The 26393-nt window shown below is 48.5% G+C and overlaps 1 protein-coding gene across 1 annotated transcript; it reads right to left on the reverse strand.

Moving 5' to 3' along the window:
- Positions 1-24: 24 nt before the first annotated feature.
- On the reverse strand, positions 25-21199 carry LOC141988740 (acyl-CoA (8-3)-desaturase-like). Its single transcript, XM_074954662.1, has 12 exons — positions 20949-21199; positions 13195-13305; positions 12412-12609; positions 11210-11311; positions 10869-10997; positions 6374-6434; positions 5598-5674; positions 4071-4168; positions 3029-3125; positions 2390-2469; positions 1629-1754; positions 25-902 (listed from the first exon to the last, which is right to left on the reverse strand). Exons 1-12 carry the CDS (start codon positions 21138-21140, stop codon positions 851-853), a joined length of 1323 nt encoding a protein of 440 aa, XP_074810763.1. The 5' UTR covers positions 21141-21199; the 3' UTR covers positions 25-850.
- Positions 21200-26393: the final 5194 nt, after the last annotated feature.

Genomic DNA, 26393 nt, shown 5'->3' on the forward strand with positions numbered 1-26393 from the left:
CCAGCAGAAGTTGCAATATGATAATTAACCCAGAGATCCAGGGGCTCACTGTCCTACCTCTAAAAAAAAACCAAAAAAAAAAACCACTCAAGGCATATATGTAGCAGCACTCTCATTGGACACAGCATGCCAAGCCCCCCACATCTAGGGAACAGCTCTTGCATCCCACCTGTGCCTGCTCTGTGATTTGGTCTCTCTCTTCTCACACTCATCCCTACAAAGTAGTCTAAGCCCTTGCCCGGTGGTTTGGCCTTTCTTCTCTACCCCACGCCCCCAAGCTTTGGGCACTTGGTTTACCATTCTTAAATGCACAAGGATGTTTAACAACATAGCCCCTACACAGGTTCTTCTCTTTCCCACACTTACATTTCTCCTTATTTCTCCCTCTTCCCACCACCCCAACTTCTATCTTCAGTGATCTCAGCCTGTCCCAGCTTCCTTGATTCTTTCACATGGGGAAGGAGCAGAGTAGGGATTAGATACCAAGCTGCCAGGCATCTCAGAAATATCTATGTTAGATAAAAGGTTTCTCTCCTACAGACACAGCAAGTGAAATGTCACCAGACAGAAGGGCGTTAATTCCCAGACCTACAGGCTGCTCCTCCTTCCTGGCAAGTGGTCTCCTCCATTCTGATCCTCTCTATTATTCAGTACCAAAAAAGGAGGAGTAGGAGAAGCATGAGAAGGACTAAGAACAAACATCTTAGAAAAACCCCACACTCATTATTGGAATTAAGCTTGCCCAGCTCCACACCCCTGGCTCAGCCAGCTCTCTGTCCAGTGTCTTCATGGTGACCATCGTGGGAGGCAGCGAGGGTTGGGGAATACCTCTGTTTGGAGCTGCTGCTGCTTATTTATGTAGATAGGCATCGAGCCAGAGCTCCCCCGAATCCTTCAGAGAGCTGCAGGGATAGAGAGAGGGAGGCGGATTAGTTTAGAAACAAATGATGAAATGTGGCAGCACAGTGAGAGTAAAGAACAATAAAGCAAATTTGAGAAGGGGGGGCGGCGATGAAATCTACTGTAATATTCAAATCCCTTGTATGGAACACATCAGGGAGACGCTCAAAGACACAGTGATTCAGGCTACCGATCCTGGGAAAGACACAGAACAAGTCCCTATGGAGTCATGAGAGACTGCTGTATGATCCAAGGGTTAAAGCAAACAACCCAACAGGAGACAAAAAGGAAGGAAGCAAGCAAAGGAGAAGACGTGGTCAGGTAAGGTTTCAAGGCTATAAAAAAGACAAAGAAGGAATGAATGAGGCTTGGGACAGACCTGTCTAGGAGACCCCACCCCGACATAATTCTACAGTGACAGCAACGGAGGCACCTGAGATGGGAGAAGAGGCTGCTGGCAGAGTGTTTTCCATCAGAGTGTCCACACTAGCTATCTGCAACTGACTGAAACCAGTGGCTAGATCTAAATGGTTCCATATCCCACTCTCAGTCCCATGAACCATCCAATCCTATTTCTACTGCATCTCTTCTGTTCCAGCTGCGGCCCTCCCACCCCACGTCCCTAGTGGACCTGCCCTCCCACAACGGGCACTGTCTTCCCACAAGGCCCAGCGTCCCCATCTTGTCAACGGCTATTGCACAACATTTTTACATTGACTGACACCTACTGCACAATGTCGCCAAAGGCAGTGAGCAGGGGCTTGTTCTGGTACTCGATGCCATGCTTGGCACACAGGGACTTCACCAGGGGGGCCACCTTCCAGTAGTTGTGTCGAGGCATTGTGGGGAAAAGGCTGTGGAGAGAGAAGGGGGCTGATTCCATGAGATCTCATACACTTTAAGGCCAGAAGGGACCATCATGATCATCTAGTCTGACCTCCTGCGCAACGCAGGCCACAGAACCTCACCCCACCCCACTCCTGTAATAGACCCATAACCTCTGGCTGAGTTACTGAAGTCTTCAAATCATAATTTAAAGACTTCAGATTACAGAAAATCCACCATTTACACTAGCTGAAACCTGCCAGAGAGCTGGTCTCTCACTTAGTGCTTCACAGGCTTCCTGCCTCCCCTCAAGGAGCCAACCTCACAGGTGGCTTATTCTCACTTTGAATCTGGAATCAATTAGTGCCCTATAGTGTTCCCTTCTCACTATATTCAGTGCCTGTACTCACTGATACCCCATGCGGTTCCCATTCTATTTCCCTCAATGGGTGTAGTCACTGGTGCCCCAGAGAGTTCCTGCCTTTCCATCTGGTGCCCAATACAGTTCCCGCTCCTCCTCCATGTCTTGCGCCCCATAGATTTCCTGCCCTTTCCTTTGTGCCTGTTTTCACTGATGCCGCACAGGGTCCCTTGCCCTCCCCTGGTGCCCATAGTGACTGGTGTTCCTTAGGATTCCTTCTCTCATCCCTGCACCCATACTCACTGGTGTTCAATCTGGAAGTTCAGGTGCCCGCTAAACCAGTCATTGAACAGAGACTGGTGAACATTACACGTTGCCTGGAGCTGGGGGAGGAAGGGGAGCAGTGAGTGTTGTTCCATGAATGCTCATCTCTCATTTGCCTGGACAGCAGGATAACCTGGTGCCACCCTCTCATCCTCACTCTCCTCTAGACTGAACAGATTAATCTGAGGACGGGGATGACAGTGAGACCAGGCCTGGGCATTCTGGGATATGGGATCATAGTCCTAACCAATACAGAGCTGGTCTCACCAGCAGGATTAGGCCAAATCTGCCCTGACGCTCCTCTGTGGAGGCCTCCTCACCCTTACAGAAATGAGCACAAGGTCAAGATACAAGAAGAGGGAAGGACATAGGAGCGTCTTGCACTGGGAGAGCTCCATTCAAAACCCCAGATCACCCTGCAGTCACCATGTCACCCCCAGTGATGCAGACTCCTACCCCATTACCACGAATTTCAGAGTGCTCACAAGGCCTTTCCCTACTGAACCCTGTAACCCTCTACAGGCTCCCTGCTGACCCCTAGCATCTATAGCAAAGTGCCATCTGGTCTGGAATTTACACCCACAGGCCCACAGCTCCCGGGGACGGAGACGGTCATACCTGAGTAGAGAACCAGTCCACATTCTTATCGTAATCGATGTGCATGGGGATGTGGTTCATTTGCGTCACCCAGACAAACCAGTTACTCTCTATGAGCCTGTGGAGACAAACACACACAAAGCAGTCACTCACCACATGCCCACTGTTAAGGAAAAGTTAGCACATGTGACTCCATTTTGGTTTGGGACCCACCATTGTTTAAATGCCAGCATATCATACACCAGGAGGAGTAATCCTTAGATACTGAATCCATGTGAAAATTCTCCTCCTTGTCTCCAGCCTGCCTTGATTTGCAGTATCTGGTTTTTGCCAGTCTCTAACTCCCTGTCTCTTGGCCTTGATGTGAGGCCTCCCATCCTGATAATAAAAGTTACTGATGCATGGCTTTAGGACCATGCTGTGTAATTAACATACTGGTATAGCACGAGGAATGCACCAAGCAGGGATAGGTGGTAGATAAGACAAGGGTTTGTTTATTGGCTAAGGTTTCCGATGCACGAGGGCAACATGCTTTGCTAAAAAGTATATAACCTTTGTATAATTTGCAGTCAGGGTCCCCTCCTGGCTAGCAGGGGGGCACCACGCTCGAGCGTAATAAACGTAGTGTCTTTTGGGAACTCTGCAGTTGTGGACTTTATTTCTGTGCCTCAGCCTAGATTCGAACTGTGCGTGTCCTACCAGGTGTAATTCGTAGCACTTGTGTGCGTGTCCTACCAGGAGTAATTCGTAACACCACCTAAGCCTATGAGAGCCCAGGAACAAACACTCTTCCTGGGCCAAAGCAGTTACTGCTTGATGAAACTTCTCCCATGGATTCCAACCAACCGGACAGCAAAAGGCCCACACAGGTGATGACACCACAGGGAAAATAATCTCTCCTGTCAGGTCATAGAAAGTCACAACGGGCAGAAGATTAGGGGGCAGTTAGGAAAAGGAGAGATGGGCAGGTTGGCTAGAGGACTAGGGAAGGGCAGAGCAGAGGGATTGATAAGAAACAGTTATGAGCTGAAGCAACCATAGGGGGTAGTAGGGTGAGTGATACCTGACCAGAAGAAAGAGCCCCAGGAGCCCTTTCACCCCCAGTAATGGCAAGTAGGTGAGGAAGAATCGGATGTAGAAGGTCAGCATCCAGGCCAGGTCCTGTCAGAGAGGAGACAGAGAGAAACCTGAATCGAGGGTGTAGATTATAGCCCTTGCCCACTGCCCTGCACTGGCAGCCCCAGAAACCACCACTATAATTCACAGTCTTTATCGCCCTCCCCTCCCCTAGCATGTGCCATCTGAAATGCAGCCCTGAAGACATCCACCCCTCCTTACTGCCCATATGCTTTAGCTCCACTTCACTCCCTGGCACGTAATCAGCCTGACCTGGGCCATGGGCCAAAAGAAGGCGCACACTGAAGGGCCATCTCTCGCTCACCTCCGATGCTAGGATGGGCAGCGAGGGCAGAAAGGAGAGACTCGGGAAGTGGAAGGGGAAAGCAGCAGCAGCTATAGACAGCTTTGTTCTGCCTCATTTCCCTCCCACCATTCCTTGTTCCTCTTCACTTTTCTGCAGGCTTTTCTCTGGTACTTACTCTCTTTCCTGCAATAATCCTCTCTCAGTTGCTTCTCTCCACAGTCAAGACCCCCTTGAGCCTAAATTTCAGGTGAGAGCTCTTCCTTTTCTGCATTTGCCTCCCAACCCCCATTATCCCTCCTTGTCCCAGCATACCCCCCTACCATGCTCCTGAAACACCCACCCACCCATATTCTCCTTTGCCCGGTCCACTCTGTGCTGCTGGAGGACTGGGTTCTAGGCCATTGGGAAGCCCAAACAGTGTAAAGGGGGGATAAAAAGAGAGCTTCTGGGGGCAGGGAGAAGTGGCAGATGAGGCCGGATCTCTGCTACAGGAGCCTGGCGCTGCTCTGGGTGCTCTCTCATGCTAGGCTGTAGAGCAGGAGCCTGGAGGCCCCACCACTGAAACTGGGTGGGGGAATTAGGAGAAAGGGGCCTTCCCCCCAAAAAAGAAAATTCTATTTTTTTTTTTAAATGTATTTGTCCCAGGCAGATGAGGCACTGAATTTCATTCTCAGCCCCTCTCATTTCTATTGCTTTCCTTCCTGCTCCCCTCAGCTTTCAATGGTTTTCCCCCTCAGGCAGCCACGGAAGGGTAAGCACTGTCTCCCTTCCTGCCCCAAACCAGCCACTGGTTTGATGTGACATTTGATGGTCAGGCTCCATAGAGCTGCACCAACCCCACAACATGAGGGGAGGGCCCCAGAAACCCTTGCTGACTGACCACCATCGCTGCACAGCAGCAGAGCCCAGATAGCTCCCTTTGTTACCACAGTTCTCACAGACTGAGACGCACATGCATTAGGGGGAAGACACCCGCTCTCCTCTTCTGTCAAAGGATTAGGCACCAGTCATACACCCATCCACTGTGTCACAGTGAGACATGGTGACCAGCCACTCCACACTCAGGACTCCTCCCTCTGACTTTTCAGTCCCAGCTCCCCACACTGAACCTTATTCAGAAAACTAGGGGGAGGCACCGCAGGATCTGGCAAAATTGGACACACTCACCACCCACTGTCTGCGCTGCACTGCAAAGTAGAATATGTACCACTGGAAGTAGAGGGGCACCAGGGCTGGGGGTCCAACTAGAGGAGAGAAAAGAAGAATGCAGAGACATGAAGCAGGTAATCATATTCCAAAGGAATTAATTCGGAGGGTTCTGGTGATTCATAGAATATTAGGGTTGGAAGGGACCTCAGGAGGTCATCTAGTCCAACCCCCTGCTCAAAGCAGGACAAACACCAACTAAATCATCCCAGCCAGGGCTTTGTCAAGCTGGGCCTTAATAACCTCTAAGGATGGAGATTCCACCACCTCCCTAAGTAACCCATTTCAGGGCTTCACCACTCTCCTAGTGAAAAAGTTTTTCCAATATCCAACCTAGACCTCCCCCACTGCAACTGGAGACAATTGCTCCTTGTTCTGTCATCTTCCACCACTGAGAACTGTCGAGCTCCATCCTCTTTGGAACCCCCCTTCAGGTAGTTGAAGGCTGCTATCAAATCCCCCCTCACTCTTCTCTTCTGCAGACTAAATAAGCCCAGTTCCCTCACCCTCTTCTCGTAAGTCATGTGCCCCAGCCTCCTAATCATTTTCGTTGCCCTCCGCTGGACTCTCTCCAATTTGTCCACATCCTTTCTGTAGTGGGGGGTCCCAAAACTGGATGCTATACTCCCGATGTGGCCTCACCAGTGCCGAATAGAGGGGAATAATCACTTCCCTCGATCTGCTGGCAATGCTCCTACTAATGATTGCTGGTACTGCATGGGAGTGGAGATACTCACTTATGAAGAAGTACTTATGCTGATGGTTGTAAGGCATGAACTTCTTCTTCTTCATCCCGAGCTGTGAAAGGAAAAGGGATCACGGCAGGTTACCTGGGCTACAGAGACACTTATACAAGCATTTCGATCACCCTCCCTGAGAGGGAGGCTCACAAATCCCCAACCAACTTCATCAGGAGAAATGTCTGCATAAATACCTCCCAGAGACAGGCATTAACAGGCACCCACCAGCTGTCTCTTCATACCTGGGTCCCCCACAGCACTACTTCACCCTATTTTATATCTTCTAAAGGGACCCCTCCCCACTGCCTCTGATGCACTACTGTCTAGTCTAGGCCCTTGAAATGTGAATTCTGACCTGCACAACAAGCTCTTCCTCAGTAGGGGGAGCTGGAACCACTTCACAAATGTGACTCCATTTATTACTATGACCACGACCAAGGTTTTGTCTTATCACAAGTCCTCTCAAGAGACCATTGAGCTGATAAGAGCCACACAGACAAATAGTGATACTCTACTGAATAATACACCCAACAGCAGGCCATATGCTCAGGTTTCTCTGTGCTCTCAGGGTTAACTCACACCAGCCTGTTAACCAAGAGGAGAAGAAAGCGAAGTTGGGAGACAACCCACACCCAAACCTCTCCAAGATCCTGACCATCACCCAATCCATATCCTTCAATTCAGAGACAGTGGGGCTCAAAAAACAGGAATGCTCTGAGTTGTTAATGTGTGCCGTGTTGTTGCAGCCAGGTGGGTCCCAGGATATTAGAGAGACAAGATGGGCGAGATAATATCTTTTAGTGGACCAGCTTCTGTTGATGAAAGAGATACGCTTTTGAGCTACAAAGGGACCTGAAGAAGAGCTCTGGTGTAGCTCAAAAGCTTCTCTCTTTCAACAACAGAAGTTGGTCCAATAAAAGATATTACCTTAACCACCTTGTCTCTCTCAGTTAGAAAGACAGATCTGTAGCAGGCCCTGATTAGAGCTGTCACCTTTGTAGAGAAGGGATGGATGGTCCTACTCTGCTCTACCCTGCCTCCACTGAAAGAATGAAAATCAGCAAAATGGCTCCATGTGGATGATACTAATCCAGAAAGCTCCCTTCACTCTGGCATGCACAAAAGTTCCCACCACATGGTCACGAGAGAGTGCTTATCACCTGGATAATACAGATAAGCCAACAGACTGAACAATAGCTGAATTTTGCCTTCAGTAATGCTCTGGAATGAACAAGAGAGCAGCAGGGTCCTGGATCTGGGATGGATTCATCTTCACCTCCAACAATACTCACGTGAGTAGTCCTGTTGAAGCCAATGGGACTACTCATGTGCATAAAATTAAGCACATGCCGGACTGCGGCCTTACTCCCCACTGTAACTTGCTATTGGTTGCAGAAGCTGGCAATATCTAGGCAGGCTGCCTTCTAGAACAGCTGCTTAATACAGTTCCTAGAACTGGAAAAATGCATGTGGTACAAAGCATAATTCACATGCTATGCAAAAATACAGAAACCAAAATAAAACACAATGCTATTAATATATGTGGCAGTGTTTAGAACACCCACCCATATCAGGTTAGCCTCCAAAGCAGAGACAGATAACCACCTAGACTGTAGCTCATCTCCATGGAAACAAGGGTGAATAGATTTTCCTGTCTTGGAGACACTTGATTTTCAGTGCCCTATGTACAGATAAGTGAGACCATATCACCGCCATCGTCAAACAACTCCACTAGCTCCCCATAAGCCAGGGGTGGGCAAACTTTTTGGCCCGAGGGCCACAACTGGGTATGGAAATTGTATGGCAGGCCATGAATGCTCACAAAATTGGGGGTTGGGGTGCGGGAGGAGATGAGGGCTCCAGCTGGGGGTGCAGGCTCCGGGGTGGGGCTGAGCGGTTGGGGATGCAGGAGGGTGCTCCGGGCTGGGACCGAGGGGTTCGGAGGGCGGGAGGGGAATTAGGGCTTGAGCAGGAGGTTGGGGTGTGGGAGGGGGTCAGGGCTGCGGGAGGGGGTCAGGGCTGCAGGCTCCAGGGGGCGTTTACCTCAAGCAGCGGCATATCCCCCCCTCCGGCTCCTACGCGGAGGCGCGGCCAGGCAGCTCTGCACGCTGCCCCGTCCGCAGGCGCCGCCTCTGCAGCTCCCATTGGCCGTAGTTCCCGGGCAATGGGAGCTGCGGGGGCCACACTTGGGGTGGGGGCAGCATGCAGATCCCCCTGGCTGCCCCTACACGTAGGAGCCAGAGGGAGGACATGCCGCTGTTTCCAGGAGCCAGGCAGAGTGGGGCAAACCCCAATCCCACTCCCCGTCGGGAGCTCGAGGGCCAGATTAAAACATCTGCAGGGCTGGATGCAGCCCTCGGGCCGTAGTTTGCCCACCCCTGTCATAAGCACAATCACAGAATCATAGAAACGTAAGGCTGGAAGTAACTTGGACAGGTCATCTAGTCCAGCCCCTCACACTAATGCAGGACCAAGTGTACCTAGACCATCCCCGACAGGTGTTTGCCTAACCTGTTCTTAAAAACCTCCAATGATGGGGATTCCACAACCTTCTTGGGTATAACTATAAAGTTTTTCCTAATATCTAACTTAAATCTCCCTTGCTGCAAACTAAGCTGATTACTTCTTGTCCTAGCCTTGGAGGACATAGAGAACAATTAATCGCTGTCCTCTTTATAACAGCCCTTACCACATTTGAAGACTTATGTTCCCCCTTAGCCTTCTCTTCTTTAGACTCCACATGCCCAGGGTTTTTTTAAACCTTTTGTCAGATTTTTCTAAACCTCATATAATTTTTGTTGCTCTGCTCTGGACTCTCTCCAATTTGTCTACATCTTTCTCAAAGTGTGGTGCCTAGATAAGGACACAATACTCCACTTGAGGCCTCACCGGTGCCGAGCAGAGTAAAAGACTTACTTCACAAGTCTTCCATATGACACTCCTGGTAATACATCCCAAAACGATATTGGCCTTTTTCCCCCAACAGCATCACACTGTTGACTCATATTCAATTTGAGATCCATTATAACCTCCAGAATCTTTTCTCCAGTACTGCTGCCTAGCCACTTATTTCTCATTTTGAATTTGTGCATTTAATTCTTCCTTCCTAAGTGTAGTACTTTGCATTTGTCTTTATTGAATTTCATCTTACTGATTTCAGACCAATTCTCCAATTTATCAAGATCATTTTGAATTCTAATCCTGCCCTCCAAAGAGCTTGCAACCTCTCCCAGCTTGGTGTCATCTGCAAATTTCATAAGCACACTCTCCATGCCATTATCCCAACCATTAATGAACATACTGAATAGTACCAATACAGACCCCTGCAGCACCCCACTGGATATGCCCTACCAGTTTGACAATGAGCCACTGCTACCTCCTTTTTGAGAACGGTCTTTTAACCAGTTCTGCACCCATCTTACAGTAACTTCATCAAGACCATAGTTCCCTAGTTTTCTTATGAGAATATCATGGTGGGACTGTGTTAAAAGCATTACTAAAGTCCAGATATATCAAATGTACTGTTTCTCTGCACTGACTAGGCCAACAATTCCTCAGTTCCAGGGACAAAAATCAGAAAGTCTGAGCCAGTTACTATATTCATTTGGGTTTATGTTTTAAAAAACGCAAATGCCAAAACCATTTCTGGAAGTGTTACACCAGGTATGTATTTGCACTCCAGCTGGGACTAATTCCAAATCTCACTGAAATTCACTGAGATATTCCCATTGATTCCAGCACTGAATTAGCTAGTGTTTTGGCTGAAATGCATAGGAATCTTGATTCACTCGTGTATGCAAGATGGTGTTTCACTTCCTGGAGCATTAAAATTAGCCAAGCTAATCTAAAAATTAACAAAACAAGCAACTTGTATCCATATCTCGCCACAGCCCTCCTCGACCTGAGGAAATGAATACTGCTTTATAATCACGAATCAATCTTTAACACATTCTAAAACATAGCCAAAAAAGCAACTTTTAATGAAGTTTAACTGTATGGAAAGTTTAAAGAAGTTGTAACAAGCTGTTTGGAGCTGCGGAAGACAAAGTAATGTTAAATATAAGACAACATTTCAAATCTGGGTAATTTTTATACTGATTCAAAATCAGTTTAATGAACTTTCTCTTTGTTACTCTGAAACCTGACTAAAGCTGGACATTTTCAGGCTAAACCAATTTTCCAAGTCAAAGTTATACCAGGACAAAAAAAATAATGGAAACTGGTTGCAACCACAGCTACAGGGAAGTTACTGCCACTCCATGATCTCTCACTTCCTCGTCCTCTCTCTCTCATAGGAAACTGGATTTTAAGCAAGAGGTCCGTCCCTCCCAACTCCTTCCCAGAATGCCTGAAATACAGAGGCAGCCCAGCTGTTCTGCAGCTCTGCATCATAGTGTTCTCCCCAACTTTATGCTGCTTCCTGACTTTGGATCTTTTTAATGCCGCATCGTTCCAGTGACCCAACCTGCCCCCAGACATCCCTCAGACTCACCTCCACAGACAGTGTCTTTCCCAAAGCAAAAAATAAGGGGTGCATGTTAACATCAGGGTCCTTGCGGAAACAGTTGGGTTTGGCATGGTGCTGGAAGTGCAGATGATTCCACCAGCTGGCTGGTGCACCCTGCAGGAACAAATGTGACCAGAGGATTCAAACATCAATGCTGCCAAAAATAAGTCAACTCCTCCACCACTTATTCACCCAATCTCCAGAGCTGCACCACATTCCCCTCCCTGTCAAGTTTAGGGAACAAGATCCTTCTTGAACCCATGGGGCTCCCTTGCTCATGAGTCCTGTTGAAACTCCGGCGATTGCTCTCAGCACTGAACACTTACTTTCAAATGGCCAATCACAAACTTGTGAACCAAGTGGTTCCATTTGGATTTGCTGAACACCGAGAGATGCCCGAAATCGTGCTGGAGCCACCCAGCCTGGGCCTGGAAAACAAAAGGAATCACTGAGAAAACAGCCAGAGTTTAGTGAGCTTCTGCAACAGTGTTCATTCTCCACACATACAGTCATAGCAACAACACTCCTGCTCTCCTGACTGTTGACCTCAAGCAGGGGAGAGCCCCCTGTACTGGTCACAAAGAGATATTTCCATTCTCTACACACAGTCCCAAACATCGCTCCCTCACTATACTGCCACTAGACTCCAGCCCAGACTGGGTGAGGTTACAGAGCGCTGGAGAGTTGTTTATGTGGAGAAGGAGGGGCCAGGAAGAAAAGGCTATGGAACTAAGAATCAGGGCATTTATTCTCTTCAAACTGGTCGGAGCACCGTAACAAAGTAGCCTTTGATGAGAAGCCTGCCTCCTCTGAGTGTTTGCAATTCCAGAGGGACCACCTGGGCAGAGGAGGAACAGCTGAGGCTTTCAGAGCTGCTATGTCCTCAGCTCCAGTGCACTACGTGTTCCCATGGGAGCACAAGGAGGGCATGGCTACTGCCTAGTGTCTCTCAAAGTTCATACAAAACAGAGCAGAGTACAGCCTTGTTTCCACTATAGCAAGAAGTCTGGGACCAATGACGCGCTCTAGCAGACTATGGGGAGGAGATACGTAGGATACCAGTTCTAACTCCGCTCACTCAAAAAGCACGCGTCAAGGGGCTGCGTTCCACCCTCCCGCCCCCCAGACCCTGGGAAGGAGGGGGCTGGAATTCTCGTGAGCCTGCCACATCCAGAGCTTCTGCTGTATTTCCAACAGCTCCTCTTCCTAAGAGAGGCTGAGTCTAAAATAGCTGGGAGCTTCCCACAACCACTGCTCCTCCCTTCCAGCTCCTGCTGTTAAGACACGCAAGGAATGGAGAAGCAGTGAGCTCTACACGTTCGGAACTCTTCACAGTACCTCCTGCTGGGAGAGACCAGAAATGGAGTCGCATTCAGCTCCCCACCCCCAGCATTCCTGAAGCATTTTCAAGTTTATCTTTCCTTGGCTCGCCAAGTAAAAGAGCATCAGAGGTACTGACAGAAGCACCCGGGGATATGTCATTGGTCCTGAGTTTGTGGAAGTACAGGATGATCCCTAAGCAGTATACCTGGACGGTGCCTAGCAGCAATGCAGAGAAAAGGAAAGGCAGCAAGGATGACCCAAAGTACCAGATGGTGAGCCAGGCGGCAGCATCCAGCAGCAGAATGTGCAGGAGAAGCAGGAAGAAGAAGAGGTGGTTGGGGTTGAGGAGTCCCATCCTCTCGACGGTGGTGCGCAGCTCCCGGAAGTCCTCTACCAGCAATTTCTGCAGGGAGACCCAACATTCAGCACTCTCCCATGGGTGTGCAGGACAGCAGCCTCGGGAGCCCTGGGAACTCCAGAGGGGTCACTGCAGCAGGAGTGGAAAGCTGGAGTTCCCTCAGAGGCAGTAGCTGTGACATCAGGGAAAGTATGCAGCTCACATGCTATGACCCTTGGGCGGGTGAAGGGTCTCTGTGACACCAGGGAGAGCCTACGGCTGACTGGATCTGCCCTTCTCATTTCCACCCTCAGGTGAGGGTCACTAGGACACCAAAGGGATCCCCTGGTCAGTAAGAGCTGCCCTCTCCCGTTTGCGTCCCTGTATCACTGAGGGGAGCCTGCAGCTAACATGTTCTGCTCCCCGCCTGATGAGTGTTGCAGTAACACAGGAGGGAACCTGTGACCAACAGGCCCTGTTTTTCTAGCTGGTATTGCCGGACACCAAGCGGAAGCCTCAAACAGGCATGATTCTAAGATGCAACGTGATTTACCATTTACTGGAAGTTCTGGTTGCCAGTAAATGAGCGATATCAGCATATCCCCACTGCTGCCGCAATCCATCCCAACATCCGTCTTTTACGACACTCACGTTTTTGCTGGGCTCAAAGCTGGGTTGCTCCGGTGCCAGTTCCCCAATCAACAGCGAGTTCATGTACTTTCTCACCAGAGCCTTGTCAAGGTGGAATGCCCTGAAGGGATCCTGAAATACAGACAAGAGGATCGGGTGAGATAAATCACACACTGGGGCAGGGGAGCAGACAAGATGCTACGTGAACATCCCCAGTCTAGTAGAAAGTAATCCAGTGGTGGAGCTACTGGACCCTTCTTCTTTCCCTGCCCAACAGCGATCTCTTCAAAGCCAGAACAGACAGCTTGCAGTAGGAGTTCTCTGCCACTTTCTAGCTAGATATTTCTAATGCATGTCACCATGGTATCTGGGCCCTCCTCCTCCCTACCTCTGAATCAGAAGTCTTTCCTTTCCTTTCCAACCCATAACATGCCTCCTTGACCCCATTCTCTTCTACCTCCTGTTTCCTCTCATTTCTCTCCTTTTGTGCAACGCCAGCCATTCCCTCTCCTGGCTCCAACCCCTCCACTTTCAAAATATAAACTTATATGCCCTCTTCTGCACTCCACCTGGTTCTCTAACACCCCATTTCCCTCTCTCCTTTGCCTCTAACCATTCCAAGTAATGGTTTATTCCCATTCCCTCCATTTCCCACACTTCCAGCTGGGCTAAGGGCAGGCAGCAAAGCTTATGCTGCAGTCGCTCCCCCTGATCACAGGAACTGCTGCGACATCTCCAACAGGCATTGCTAGTTTCGATGCTCTGCACTCTCCCTACTGGACTAACCAGCATGGTCCATCCACCGCAAAGGGCTGGAGGCAGAGTGCTGCCTCGCTGACCTGCAGAATGGGTGCACAAGAGCTAGTGGAGAAACAGGCTGGGGATTGGGGCAACTGGAGGGTAGGGACAGGACTGGGCTGGCTGAATTGAAAAGGTTAATCAGGTGAAGGAGGAGGGTTGGGGAGGTTCCCCCAATTTTACCCCAGGTTCTGCCACTCACTGCAAACAAAACCCCCAGGCTCTTCCAGGATCGTCCCCACTGACAATCTCCCACGGGAACATCTCACAGCTTCCCTGTTTACTACTGCTCCCACTCCAGGTGCCTTTGGTTTCCTCAAATGCCTCCCCCAACATTACTGAGCAGTCTGTGTAATAAGCTCCTGACTCCCCAAACACCTGTGCACTGCTGCTTGGGAGAGCCCTGCAAGGGCAATCAGTGACTTCTTGTCACTTGGGAAAATCGTCAATCACTTAGAAGATCTATGTTCCCTCTGCCCTCTCTGGGAAAGCGTGGCCCCAACCAAGCAAGTCAGGGTTTATATACCCGTATCACTATAGTCACAGTCCAACTTGCTTTAGATTCCAAACCCACTGGAGGGGGCGCATATGTTAGTTTGGTGCCTCACCCCCATTAAAAGTCTCCCACTTTGTCTTATGTTACATTTCCTCTCCCCGTGTCTGTCCTAGCACTGAAGTTACAGTCTTCCCCGGACTAAGTTTGCTTTCTCTTTTCAAGGGAATCCCTGCCCCCACTCCTGGTTTTCTTTGTTTCCAGTACATTGCTCAGCACTGCACGTGCCCACATGGCATTGTGTTCTTTTGCAAAGTGCTGGCCCTTTAAATGGCACCTAGCTGGGAACAAACAGTTTTCAAATGTGGCTGATGCAGCCATTTCCAGCTCAGCCTTGTTGTATTTAATCAGGAAGGGGAGAGGGCATCCGCTCAGCCCAGGCTTACCTCAACAGAGGAGAGGGAGAGAGGTATTTCCATCTCTGTTCTCCTATTGGAAGAGGGAGAATAAGGGGGTGGTACATGGGCAGACCAGGAGCCGGTGGTACCACAAGTTCAGACCAATCACTAAAATGGTGGTTGTACAACCTGGCAGTAAAGTCTCAAGGGAGAGGGGGTAGGGGATTGTGATGGGGCTTTACTGCACCTTCTGAGAATCATGGTACTGAGGCAGCAAGCCACACATTTAAAGGGGAAGTGCTTTTCCTTTGCTTTTGTTTTTCTAGGAGTCTGATTTTGGATTTCCAGTATAGAAATAACCAAAAAAGCTGGAATTCACTCCAGCTCAGCAAAAAGAACAGGAGGACTTGTGGCACCTTAGAAACTAACAAATTTATTAGAGCATAAGCTTTCGTGGGCTACAGCTCACTTCATCAGATGCATAGAATGGAACATATAGTAAGATAGATAGATACATACACATACAGATAAGTTGGAAGTTACCATAAAAAACTGTGAGAGGCTAATTAGTTAAGATGAGCTATTATCAGCAGGAGAAAAAAAACTTTTGTAGTGATCATCAAGATGGCCCATTTAGACAGTTGACAAGAAGATGTGAGGATACTTAACTTAAGGAAATAGATTCAATATGTGTAATGACCCAGCCACTCCCAGTCTTTATTTAAACCCAAGTTAATGGTATCTAGTTTGCATATTAATTCAAGCTCAGCAGTTTCTCCTTGGAGTCTGTTTTTGAAGCTTTTCTGTTGCAAAATTGCCACCCTTAAATCTTTTACTGAGTGGCCAGAGAGGTTGAAGTGTTCTCCTACTGGTTTTTGAATGTTATGATTCCTGATGTCAGATTTGTGTCCATTTATTCTTTTGCATAGAGACTGTCCGGTTTGGCCAATGTACATGGCAGAGGGGCATTGCTGGCACATGATGGCATATATCACATTGGTAGATGTCCAGGTGAACGAGCCCCTGATGGCGTGGCTGATGTGATTAGGTCCTATGATGGTGTCACTTGAATAAATATGTGGACAGAGTTCGCACCGGGCTTTGTTGCAAGGATAGGTTCCTGGGTTAGTGTTTTTGTTTTGTGGTGTGTAGTTGCTGGTGAGTATTTGCTTCAGGATTGGGGGGCTGTCTCTAAGCCAGGACTGGTCTGTCTCCCAAGATCTGTGAGAATGAGGGATCATTTTTCAGGATAGGTTGTAAATCTTTGATGATGCGCTGGAGAGGTTTTATTTGGGGGCTGAAGGTGACAGCTAGGGGTGTTCTGTTATTTTCTTTGTTAGGCCTGTCCTGTAGTAGGTGACTTCTGTTTTTTCACTTCAGCAGGTGGGTATTGTAGTTTTAAGAATGCTTGATAGAGATCTTGTAGGTTAGTCTCTAAGGTGCCACAAGTACTCCTGTTCTTTTTGCAGATACAGACTAATACGGCTACTACTCTGAAACTCCAGCTCAGCTACTTCAGAGGTGAGCAGTTCCGTTTCACCTCGTTGCAGTTACTCTCTGAAGATGAGAAAGCATAACACTTGTTGTGTGTCACAGTTCGGGGCAACTGCTCCCATATTCCCTCCATATGGTTCAGCAAGGGCATCCCACTCTAGGCTTCTGGCTCCCCAGCCTTGCCTCTCTTGAGTGGAAACCCGCTTCTCTCTCCCTTCTGAACAGGTATTTCCAGGCTGAACAGTTCCCTACCTACACTGTGTTATTCCCCAGCAAGGCGGACTGCCTCAACAGGCCAGGGTCTGTGCTTTGTTTTCTCTTCAGAGACTAATAACAGGGTAATTGCCAACAGTTATGAGTTACCACACAGCTCTTTCTAAGCAAGCACTTTAATTCTTAAGGGCAAAGCATTACAGAGAGAACATATTTTAAAACAATAAAAGAACCTACAAGCAGGATAATATGCTTGCCAGAGATCACCCCAATTCCAACATGGGCTCTGGGAGGTTAACAGTCCTTCAGACCCCTCCCAGCAGTTGGCCAATGGTTTCAGGTTTATAACACCCTTTGCTCAGAACAAGAACCCAAGTTTTAGGGCCTCAGTGGACCAAAGACCTCCCAACCCTCTCCTAAGGACTGGGGACCCCCTTGGATAAGAGGGCCTGGCCATTTGCTGGATCAGAAAGAAGCTCCAAGTCAGTTTTAACTCAGGCTATTTAACCATAAGTCCTTTCTTTGTCTGTTGAGCTCTGGAGAATCCAGTTTATGCGAACCTCATCAGGGAGGGGTGCTTCTCTGGAGATGTTATAACCTGAACACCTTTGACTAATCACCCCTCCCTGCTTTTCTCAGTTCCTGGAGGAGCTGTATTTACTCCTCCTGGGAAAATACATATAATACACAATGATATATATACCACTCATTTAATACAATGGACTCCAAAGATATTAAACACAATTCAATAAAATAAGATTTAACTCAGTTCAATAAGGTTTGTGAAGGCTATTGCAGGATATTATCATATCTGTCACAGTTTGTTCCCCGGGTCTGTTAATACCGGATAGCACATAAATCCAACACTAGGTGCCTATGACCCTTATGACTGACCCATTTCTCAGACACTCCTTCACTGGAACAGGGCTTAAAATGGATGGAATTGTCATGATCTTGTGGAGGTTGTGAAGGTCCGCACACTGCCTTAGGCTGCTGGCTATGCCCATATTGTGCAGCCCTAAAAGACACTGGGTCCCAAATTCTATTCCTACCCCGGTCAGTGTCTGGGATTAAAAGGGACGTAATGAAATTGAAATGTCGTCAATCACAATAAGTTAAGAGTAGTTTCAGGTACTATGTCTGCCCCTGAGTCCATGTGCCAAACTTTGTGGTTTATAACTACATCATCCTAATTTTTTTAAAAGTTTTTCTCTCCCCATGTGTAAAAGACTCAGGCAGCCAACAGAGAGAAACTGACTACACAGCGAAAGAGTAAACGTGATCTGACTACCCAGGTAGGTGCTACCAAATAAGTACATTTTTCCAGTCCAAGTAATCTTAGTTATTGTTTCTTGTAAAAGTAGCAAAGAAAACATTTTCAGACAGCAGAGTGATTTTTAGGTTGACAGTATCCTTTAATAATACTCTGCAATTATATAGCTCTTTGCAAACACTGGGCTAGATTTTCAAAGGTAGAGGAATATAATGGTGCACACACATTTGCACGTTTAATTTACTCAGGCAAATACTTGATGTGTACTTTATATGCACAAGTCAAGTATTTGTAGGTAGATGTGGCCTGACTGTCCGTGTATGAATGCACGTGTGCAAGAGTGCACACCTAACCTTGAAAATTGGGCACATTATGGAGATTGCATTTGAAAATCTTCCAGTGTTGCCTTAGATAGTTTTACCTCCTGTGAACAGCTGTTTATACCCACCACAATATCTTGTGCTTAGTACAGACAATACAGTAGAACCTCAGAGTTACAAACAGCTCAGCAATGGAGGTTGTTCGTAACTCTGAAATGTTCATAACTCTCAATAAAATGTTATGGTTGTTCTTCCAAAAGTTTACAACTGAACATTGACTTAACACAGCTTTGAAACTTTACTATGCAGAAGAAAAATGCTGCTTTCCCCTTGTTTTTTTAGTAGTTTACATTTAACACAGTACTGTAATGTACTTGCTGTTTGTTTGTTTGTTTTTTGTCTCCGCTGCTGCCTTATTGTGTACTTCTGGTTCCAAATAAGGCGTGTGGTCGACTGGTCAGTTCGTAACTCTGGTGTTCATAACTCTGAGCTTCTACTGTACCTAATAACGCTGAAAATACTGATCTTATCTAAAACAATTGACAAGTGATGTGCTCTTACACTATGTCTGTAGTTATGAAGTACTAGGTATTTTTCATTATCTCCTTTTTATAGATGAGGAAACTGCAGCTGAGAAAGGTTAAGACCCAAGGACCTGACCCAAGGCCCTTAGAGAGATTAAGACCCAAGGCCCTGACCATGCAAGCACTTACCTCAATGGGACTACTCAGGTGAATAAAATTAAATGTGCAGAAGTGTTTACAGGTTCAGAGTCATCATTTTCAAAAGTGTTCACTAATTTTGTATGCCTAATTTGAAGACAACTTAAACAGATGGATACCAGTAGGCACCCTCAGTCAAAAATGTTGGCCTTAACCTTTCTAAGCCTGAGTTTCCAAACATGTAAAATGTAATAATCACATGTGGCTGTGCAGATTTTAAATTCAGTATTTTTTTGGGTTGTTCTCTCTGGCAGAAGCTCTCATTGCCACTTCTCAGGCCCAGAGAGTTAAATTGCATTATTTGGGCTGGGCATGTTGTAGTCTACTGGATCAGGAATGGAGCAGGCAATTAAAATTGCTTTGAGTTTTCTCATATCTCACAGCAAAAAACGGTCTTCTGAAATCTTTACAAACTTCACAGTTTGTGGGTCTGCAAAAACCACACAAAGTGAACTAGTGAAAAATCTTACGCGTGAAAATCTTTTTACCACTTTCACCCAGCCCAAGTCCCTACCCTCTGCTGTCAGCTTCCCCCATTGAGATGCCTTGGGACAGCTGACAGTTGGGGTGCACACAGCCAGGGCGTACATGCAAAAATACGTACCATGCTTTAACAAAGTAGCCATTTATGTGCTGGCCAGTAAACCCCAGAAACCATATGTGGAGTGGACAGACAAGTGATCTCATGAAGCATAATGGGCATAAGTCAGCTTGTGTATGTTTAAAGTGAAAGCTCAGCAGCGCAGGGATTTTGGTCTCTGTCTAGCATCAGTTACCTAAATACCAAGTACATCTACACTGCTATATAAAAAATAAATCAGAACTAAAATCCGGGAAAGCAGATGCACTTTAGAGACCCAGTACACCAAAGCGGTTAAGCAAGTCCTTAAATTTTAAGTGCGTGAGCAAACCTGTTGACTTCATGCTTAAAGCCAAGCATATGCTTAAGTGCTTTACTAGATTGGGGCCTAAGTGAGGGAGCTGAGGATAATAGTGACAACAATACCCTTGTAAGGGGTAAACAAGAAAACCCCATCTCTCCAAATTATTTCTTTCCTGCTGAATCTACATGTTCAGCAACATGCTACCAGGACTCTTGACCAGGACTTTTCTGGTGGGGCCTTCCCTTCACCTTTCATATCAACCTCCAGTTAGAAGGTATATGATAAATTTACAAGTCCAGTGCTAAACATACTGTGATCTGCTTTTTACCTCAGACCGCAGCTTCAAAATCTCTGATTCATAATCAGAATTACACAATAAGTCAAGCTACCACTTCAACAGAGGTAAGCAGATCCCACTACTTATCTCCCTCTCCCCATTAGTGCATCCCCTTGTCACCAGTGGGGCACATGTTCTACAGAACCTGCCCTTTCTTCTTCGTCTTACTACAGACTTTCAGGATCCCCATCGCCATGAGCTGCTCCAGAGAGCCCCGTCCCCAGACTCTCAGTCAGGTACATAGGAGAACTTGGACCACACAGTCATCCTGCTGGCCTACACCAGGGTCTCTGTGTGGGGACTAGTGCTGCTCACAGAACTGTGGAGGTATCACATCACCTGCACAGGGCTTCAAAGAGCAGGTGGCCCTTTGGAACTGGCCTAACTCAGGCGTTCCGCCATCTCTGCCCCATACGCACACCATGCTGCGCCTTCCTCCCCTGATTTGCTCCCTCCATTCCTCTCATTTCCTGGCACTGCCTCTGGATACAGCCCTTTGATTTTTCCAACATACAGCCCTCCACCCCCACTACAGGGAATAAAATCCCTGCGGTTGAATCCTTTCTCGCCCTCTCCCCCTCACATAACATTTAGCTTGTGCCTAGTACCAGCCCTCCCGTTAGCTCACCCCCCAGGCTCGGCCACCTCCCATCCCCGCTGCCCCTGCTGCTCTCCCCAACCCTTGCCACACACATCTCCCCAGGGCGTGCAGACACCACAAAGCAGGGCGCAGCCACAGGGCCACCCCAAATCAGCGTCCGCGATGACCCGCCTGCCCCAGCCTCAGGGCGGGGCTCAGCGCGGCCCGGGGAAGAAAGGCGACCCGCCAGCCCCGGCCCTCACCGTGGCGTCTTGGCCGGCGTAGTGACTGATGACTCGGGCGCCCCCCGGGTGCCGCCGGTAGAACTGGCTGATGTCATAGACCTTCCTGTCGATCACCAGCCACCGCTCCTGCTGCGGGTGCCCCCGGCCCGTGCGGAGCCCGATCTCCTCCCAGGTGAAGCGCCGCGGGGAGGAGCCCTCCGGCTCCTCCATCCCCGCCTGCGGCTGCTGCCGCCGCGCTCAGCCCGGCTCTGCCAGTTCAGCCCCCCCCTTCTCCGCCGGAGCGCGAGCGGCGCAGCCCTGCCCCCCGGACACGCCCCCTCAGAGCTCATTGGCTAGCTCGCTCCTCCAGGCCCGACCATTAGAGAGCGCATTGGGTCATCTCTTCCCTAACCCCGCCCCCACAGCCGCCCCGCCGAGAGCTCATTGGCTGCATTCCGGCACATTGGCGCCCATCGTGCCCAGAGGTCGGCAATGTCATTGGTTCTTGAATCACTCCGGCCCACACTTGGCTGATCTTTGCCATTTTATTGGCTTATTTTCTTGTCAATCATCCCAGACACCCACCCCCATGCTTTCCACGTCTCTGCGGTGAAGGGAGCCCCCTGGGTTTTAATGTTACTCTTCCCCTGGGGCTGCCAGCGGGGAGCGGGGGGCGGGGGGCGGGGGCCGGGGGGAGAAAGGGGGCGTGTCCTGCCCCAGGGATAGCTCAGTGGTTTGAGCATTGGCCTGCTAAACCCAGGGTTGTGAGTTCAGCCCTTGAGGGGGCCATTGGGGATCTGGGGCAAAAATTGGGGATTGGTCCTGCGATGAGCAGGGAGTTGGACTAGATGATCTCCTGAGGTCCCTTCCAACCCTGAGATTCTCTGATTCTTCACCTGAGCTCACGGGACCCAGTTCTTAAGCAATCCAGCCCCAATAGCTCTGCATTCCTCTTTTTAATCCTTCCCACTCCTCCTTCCTGCCCCCTCTTAAAAACCAGGGGATTTAGCAACATCAGCCGGGCATTGGTCCCATCGTAAGGTTTGGATTTCGAGCTCACTAGAGTCAGGGTACAACTGACCTTCCCTTGCCCACTGCCCAGCTCCCACTGCCACAGAAGCTTCTGACACCCAACATCCTGACCAGCCGAGTCCTTTGGATGGGCATCAATCCAGTGTTCTGCGCCTGTTTGAGCATTAGAGCCAGAGAAAGGGGACAGCTCTCACCCAGGTGCCACCCTGTCACCCTCTCCCTCCCCCCGGGGGGGCTGAGAATGGGAACTGGAGTGTCACTTCTGCTTGCCTCTAAAGGCCGCCAAATGGCAGAAGAAATGGATGATTCCCCAACTCCCCTGCTCCTTGACTAAATCCTTCTTCAGGCTTCATTCAGCCAGTTGCTTCCCATGCTGCATTTCAGGACAAAAGCACATAGCTACTTCTGCAGGGTTTACAGAGATGTGAAGGAAGATCCAGCTGGGTTTGGTAACAGTCAGGCGGTGTGGGGAAAGCAGAGGAGAGCAAGTGAGTGAACATGATACCCAGGTTGTGAGCACAGGGTATGGGGAGGAGGACAGCAGGGGATAGTCAACAACGTTAAAGGAGATAAAATGGTGAACAGAGATGGGACATCAGCTACCAGCGATCAGAGATGAACAGTGTGTGGCATGATGAGGTGGAGAGAGGCACCGAGGAAGATGACCCTAGATCACTGGTCAACCAACTGGGAAAGGGAGAAGAAGTGAAGGGGCACGCCATCAGATGAGGCAGCAGCCTGGAAACTGAAGACACCCAGGATAAGTATGGGAGGAGGAAGGAAAGCTGGGGAGCCAGGCTGTCAACAGGGGAGCAACAAGGGAGGAAGACCCAGGCCCACTTTGGCACTTGACCAGAGCTGTCATAACTGTGGAGTTCTTCCCTACTAGAATGACAGAGGGGTGGCTGGGCCAAATTTGAGTGGTGTTGCGACCCCATGCACCAGGTTGCAACACCACTCAAATTTGAGGTGGCTAGGCAGGTAACACCCTCCTCAGCCGCCCCCCGCTCCCCCGCCCCGACACACACACACACACACACACACACATACACATCTTCTCTCTCTCTCTCTCTCCCTCTCTATCTCTCTCTCAGTTTTCTGTTGCTGGCTTCTCTTTTTCTATTCATGGGGCTGCAAAGTAACTAAGACTACCTGAGCTGTTGCCACTGCCTCTTATCTAAATTAATGATGTACTTAAATAGCAAACCCCACGTCCCTCTTCTGCTTTGGGAGGGGACTGTGGCAGTTGTGAGTAGGGTGACCAGATGTCCAGATTTTATAGGGACAGTACCGATATTTGGGGCTTTGTCTGATATAGGCACCTATTACCCCCCACCCCGTCCCGATTTGTCACACTTGCTGTCTGGTCACCCTAGTTGTGAGGGATGTTAACTTCTTCAGCACCAGCAGAGACTAGTCCTCTGTATGAACCCTCATTACTGATTTCCAAATTCCCCTTCCTTCATACTTTCAGCTCTGAGCTCTGCTCAGAACATGGGCCCAGATTCTCTCCTCAGAGATATTTAGATGCCTAACTCCCACTGAAATCAATAGGAATTAGGCTTCTAAATATATGTGAGGATCTGGGCCTTAGTGTTTAATTAACCATAGGAAGCTGGGGTCACTGGAGTAGATCCTTTGGTCCTTTTAGTACTGTATCTTAGACTCCTACCAACTGAGGTCAGGGACGGATTAAGGCAGGGGCTTTAGGGGCTGCAACCCGGGGCCCCAGCTCAAGGGGGGCCCGCAAAAATAAATAACAGGCAGTGATCTCCAGGGTGCTCAGGCTGCCTTTCCTGGCCCCATGCAGCTCCCAGATGCAGCTGACTGCTGGCACATCTCTGCAGCCCCTGGTGTGTGTGTGGGGGGGAGGCGGTGCCCAGTCCCTGCAGCTGCGGGGGCAGTGCTGACGGGCACGGGCAGCGCATGGAGACATGCTGTCCCCCTCCCCGCAGGGCTGCGCAGAGACGTGCCAGCAGCCAGCCGCTTCCGGGAGCAGCATGGGTCTATGGCAGGCAGGCAGCCTGCCTGAGCCCTGCTGCGCCACCGGCTGGGAGTCACCTGTGGTAAGTACCTCCCAACCGGAGCCTGCACCCCGTACCCCCTCCTGCATGCCAATCCCCTGCCCCAGGTCAGAACCCCGTCCTGCACCAAACTCCCTCCCAGACCCCGCACCCCATACTGCACCCCAATCCCCTGCCCCAGCCCCCTCCTATCACAAACTCCCTCCCAGGAAAAAGACTTGTACACAGTGGCCCCACAAAATCTAAAAGTCTTGGGTCCACAGGAGAGTTAATCCGGCCCTGACTCAAATCTATCTAGCCTGGAATTCTATACCCTTTGGGCTTCTGTATTCTGCCTCTGGCAGTAACCATATCTAATGATTCAGACCAAAAGACAACTCCATCATAATGTACATGCAGTGCCATGCATGAAGGAAAAGCTTCTTTCCTGACCTCTGTGCCAATCAAATATTGCCTCATAGCTTTTGATTTGACCACCTCTGTTAACAAATAGTTGTTAATAAAATTTACCAGCTCCTTTCTAAATCCAGCCACAGTATTTAAACTGGTGACCTCCTGCAACAGTGAAATTCCATAGGCTGATCACCCACAGTGTGAAAGAGCATTTATTGTAAATTTAGGTGACATTACATTTCATGGAGTGGCCCTATCACATTACAGGCTAAACATTATGGGGGAATGACCAGTTTTCATGGTCTTAAATCTGTGTTTCAACAAAAACCCCTCTAACTCTTCTCTTTAGTAGACTAAACCTTTGAAAAGCTGAATCATGGGAATTTATGGATGCTCAAGAAATGAACCCCAGTGGATATGAATCTCTCCACTTTTCTGTGGTCCCCCATGTGGGTCTGTGAAGGCTGAGGCCCAGTGAAATACAGACACTCCCAATGCCCTCCCCCCGAGGACTGGAGGGAGCGTTGTGTAGGTTTCTATGTTGTTAAAAACCCCTTTCACGAAGTATAAAATGCTTGTCATCTACGGCTACTTTGGATTACAAGAGCCGCTCAAAAAGAGAGGCATTTCATGGAGACTACACAATTCATCCAGCTCTGAGCAGGGAAAGGTTTGGTGGCCAGCTACAGATTGCAGACTTCATAACAAACTACAGTATGTCAAGAGCGGTAGATCTTCCTGCACTTGCCATACACAGGGTCTCAAAGGGCCTCACACAGGCAAGAATGAGACCTTTGTGATGGAGTCTGCATGAGAAAAACCAGTTGCCAGTGCCATTACACACTCAGTAGCATCCTACATCCAGCTGTGACCATCTGCATTAGCAGAGAGTTCATCTCCGGTGAAAGGCAGTTAGCAGAGAAATACAATAGGAGAGCAGGTCGCTCAACAGCCTCTACTTTTCCAGCAACATTTTTAACTCTCCCTGTCTCTGTCCAGTTGTCCTTCCCCCACTTCTCTCAAATGTCCATTTTTATAACTTTCTTGGCCTAACAAAGTATATAAAATGTAGCCAGCATTAGTATGTGTTCATAGGCAAGTTTTCCCAGTGAGAAGTGGATGACAGATATTATACACAATATCCATTTGGCATTACCATTTTTTTTCCTGATTCAGTGGCAGGAGTTCACATTCTGCAAAGCAGTTGCTGCCGTCTCTTTGCTTTGTCCCAAAATTGTACAGTTTCCCTTCCTACCCTTTAATGGGAAGTTGTTTAGTATTCCTGGGAGGCTGAGGAATTTCTAGTTCTGTCTTTATATTTTGGGCTGTAGATGTGAAAATGTCTCTCAGATTCCATTTTTCTTCAGTTATACTGGTTACCAAGTCCAGCCTTCTTGGGCTTCCAATAGGCTTTGTACCCCTCAGTTCCTAGTCGCACATTGTGATTCCTGGCTCTATGTTTGGTGAGAAGCTGTCGAGGTCTGATCATACCCTCATGCATCAAAAAATTGTGCTAGCCCATACTATATATATTATCAGGATGGTATTAATTGTTTCCTGAAAGCCTTTTAGCAAAATCACTAGATAATTAAATCATTTCAGTATGACTCCCTTACACTTTTTATTGAAATTCCTGTTTAACTTGTATTTTCCACCCCCAACATGCAAATCAATACAAAAATAACTCTGTTTCCTCCATGGCTAAAGTAAAGTTAATAATGTACCCCCAAGTGGGTCCCTCCCTTCACCGTAGTACACTATATACTGCTAGTTTCTGTTCTAGGATGGAATCAGAATGGCTCAAGAGTTTCACAGGGCCTGTACTGCTAATAGCTATCTAATGGAGAGCCTCCTTCAACTCGAGCATTAGGGACTTATGATTTTGGAGCAGAGGAATTGCAGTTTTACTCCCACTATCTCAATTAAGTTCTAAATGGTCATGGTGTGCAGCAAGTGACATGTGTGTAGTCCTCAAAGACCCCAGATTTCATACAATATGTTAAAGGTACAATCCTGCTCCCATTGAAATCAGTGG

The sequence above is a fragment of the Natator depressus genome, chromosome 6, assembly GCF_965152275.1.
Source record: "Natator depressus isolate rNatDep1 chromosome 6, rNatDep2.hap1, whole genome shotgun sequence".
In the NCBI taxonomy this organism is placed as follows: Eukaryota; Metazoa; Chordata; order Testudines; family Cheloniidae; genus Natator; species Natator depressus.

Coding starts and splice junctions, on each gene's coding strand:
- LOC141988740 (XM_074954662.1), bottom strand. CDS start 21,140: ATGGAGGAGCCGGAGGGCTCCTCCCCGCGGCGCTTCACCTGGGAGGAG. Junction 2,470..3,028: donor TGGACTGGTTCTCTACTCAG/GTATGACCGTCT, acceptor TTCCTCCCCCAG/CTCCAGGCAACGTGTAATGT. Junction 903..1,628: donor GCCTTTGGCGACATTGTGCA/GTAGGTGTCAGT, acceptor CTATCCCTGCAG/CTCTCTGAAGGATTCGGGGG.